This window comes from Propithecus coquereli, unplaced genomic scaffold, assembly GCF_000956105.1.
Source record: "Propithecus coquereli isolate 6110/MARCELLA unplaced genomic scaffold, Pcoq_1.0 Scaffold282, whole genome shotgun sequence".
NCBI lineage: Eukaryota > Metazoa > Chordata > Mammalia > Primates > Indriidae > Propithecus > Propithecus coquereli.
The window spans coordinates 1,822,486-1,825,199 of NW_012148419.1; the positions used below are offsets into that span (position 1 = coordinate 1,822,486).

General features: G+C 32.8%; 1 protein-coding gene across 1 annotated transcript in view; it reads left to right on the plus strand.

Moving 5' to 3' along the window:
* Nucleotides 1-2,714, plus strand: part of OSBPL8 (oxysterol binding protein-like 8) — a 161,205-nt gene that overhangs the window by 97,111 nt on the left and 61,380 nt on the right. Inside the window, exon 6 of the mRNA XM_012648358.1 lies at nucleotides 1,220-1,423. Coding sequence (XP_012503812.1) covers nucleotides 1,220-1,423 — 204 coding nt within the window. The remainder of the gene's footprint in view (nucleotides 1-1,219; nucleotides 1,424-2,714) is intronic.

A 2,714-nucleotide genomic window follows, 5' to 3' on the forward strand; every position in this document is an offset into this window, starting at 1 on the left:
TGCTAAAAACACTTCTGACTTACTTATCTTAATATACTTAGAAATATATTAACTCCAGATCTCACTTGGGTTTTTCAGAGTTAAACCTACTCTCTATAAGTCCCCAACACGTTCCCTGGCTGACTTTCTAACAATTTGCCCTCCATATTCTACTGTCACATCTCCATGATCCAAAATGTTATCTCAGGGTAACTTCCTTTCACTTCTCATGTCTTATTATTCTTTTAAATATACATATACCTGTTCTTAAAGATTTTTCTCTTTTCTTCATACTGGGCTCCAAACTCCCCTTTCTAAATTTTTCTTGTTTAGCTTTACTTTGGTATGCTTATTTTGGGGGTTAGGGAGCCCTGTATTTATTTCATACTTAACGTAAGTACATTACAAAAGAACAGACGTTTTACAGTAAATAAAAGTGAGGGTAATTTCTGTTTTTTAATCTAAATATTAATGTCCTTTCAGTATTTTGAGTTCAGTGAGTTGCACAGAAATAATTTTAATAGATTACAAAAATAGAAATTGATAAAAAAACTAGTTTTAGACTTATCATCGACATAGCATTCATTAAACCCTAGGATGGTGAACATTTTATGAGAATAGAGATTCATGTAACTTGTGTTTTAAAATTTTCCCCAAGAAATTTATATGGCACATTTTATGTAATTACTAAGAAAAAAGTAATTTAGAGAAGGTAATTTTAAGGGATAGGAGGAGGTTCTTTTCTTTTCCTACCACTCAACAAATATTTAGGGAATGCCTGGTTTGTGCTGGCAGTGTTTTCAGCACTGTTGAGTATGGTTGATACAGTGGTGAGGGGGAAGATTTTTAAAGGCAGAATAATCATATACTCACAAAAGTAAAGTTATAGCTATGATAAATGTTACAATTAGAAGAATCTCATGCTAGGAAAGTGTGTTTTCATGGTCCCTGACCTGGTCAGTGAAGGTAGGAAAACTGTGCTACTTAGTACATTATTTTGAACTATTGGCCTACTCTCCCACGAAAATTTCAGTTCCTTAGAAACAGGAACCATGTCATTTTCATGTCTGTTTGCAATGCTTGCCATATAGTAGTAGCTTTAAATTAAATCTATTAAATCTGAGGTGTACATATCATGGAAATTTTAGGTTAAAATATCTGCCATTTTTCAGTTTATATCTTATAGAACAGAAAGAGAAAAACAGATCTTTATTTTTAAAATAAACTTGTCTTTGTGTAGATTCGTGGTACTCTAAAGAGCTGGACCAAGTTGTGGTGTGTGTTGAAACCTGGGGTGCTACTGATCTATAAAACACAAAAAAATGGTCAATGGGTAGGAACGGTCCTTCTGAACGCCTGTGAAATCATTGAGCGTCCATCAAAAAAGGATGGCTTTTGTTTCAAACTTTTCCATCCTCTGGAACAATCTATTTGGGCAGTGAAGGTATGTAAGTACTTGTTATATAGGTAAAAGGTAAAGATGACAAAATATGAGTAGAACTGAAATAAATCATTGAAGTGATTTTTGTCCTCTGCCAGGCAGCAATTATAAATTTATTTCTACTTTCAAGTGCATTATTCCCCATTCTGTCTCTGCCCACAGTGAAATGTGTGCCAAAAGGCTTTGTTTACCTTTAAGATCTAACTTTAAAAATTTCTCCAGAAAATGTTTCTCAAATTTATATTGCTATCTTATTATCTTTTTTTGTCCTTGAGATTTCAGTTTGTACTAAGGCTTTTTTCAATTTATGTTTGCTATTAATAACTCTGCTTTGTGACATTGTATCATGTTACCATGGATGTTTTTTCCTCTTTATCAAAATGGTAAGATTCCTTAGAATGGAAACTGCCCTTTATTTTTGTGTTTTTTTCTGTGGTGATTTAAATGTGTGATGGGAGGCCTATAAGCAGAAGCAGTCCTAATTAGTGTTAAGGGAGGCAGATTTCTTTAAAGATGGAGCTCTATTACTTTCATAAGTAAAAAGCATTACTGTGGTCACTCCTGTGCTATGAAAGCAGAAAAAAACAGGAAATGAAAATGCCTCATTTGATTAACTACCAAGGAATTCTACAGACAGTAAGCATGTAGCACATGGTAACTGAATAAATGAACCTAGTTTAGTAGTTTCTAAGAAGGTCAGTTACACTTGAATAAAGGGTTTAAAACTCCTTTAAGGAAAACCACCTAACTGAGGCTAACTAAAAGTAAAAAGTAGCTAAAGTAAAAAGTACGAAAAATAGCTTCACCTTTTTTTGTTTTTTATTGCTTAACTGGGCAATGTATATACACCTAGGAAAATATCTGAACTTTTAATTTCAGTAGTATGTAAACATCAGAATATTCCCCACAAGCAAAACCTACTTAGGACATTGTTTAAACATTTTGAAAGCTTGTGTTTGTGATTAAGAAATAACATTCATAAGTTCTTTTGGTCAGGTACTCTTTTTTGAGCATTTTATGTGGAATCTTTTATCTAATTCTCATACCTATGAGGAGTATACAGTTTCCTCCCGTTATACAGATAAAGAATTGAAGCCTAAAGAAGTTATTACTAAAGTAACTTTTCTTACATGGAGCCAATATTGAAACCCAAGCAGGACTCTATATCCTACTCTATACTGGTTGTAGGAACTGGCCCATAAATTATAAAACTGAAAATTCCCAGGGCATTATAGTATTTGTTAAAGCCATATTGATTTTTTTTCTGCTTTTTCATTTTAAAGCTACATCTTTA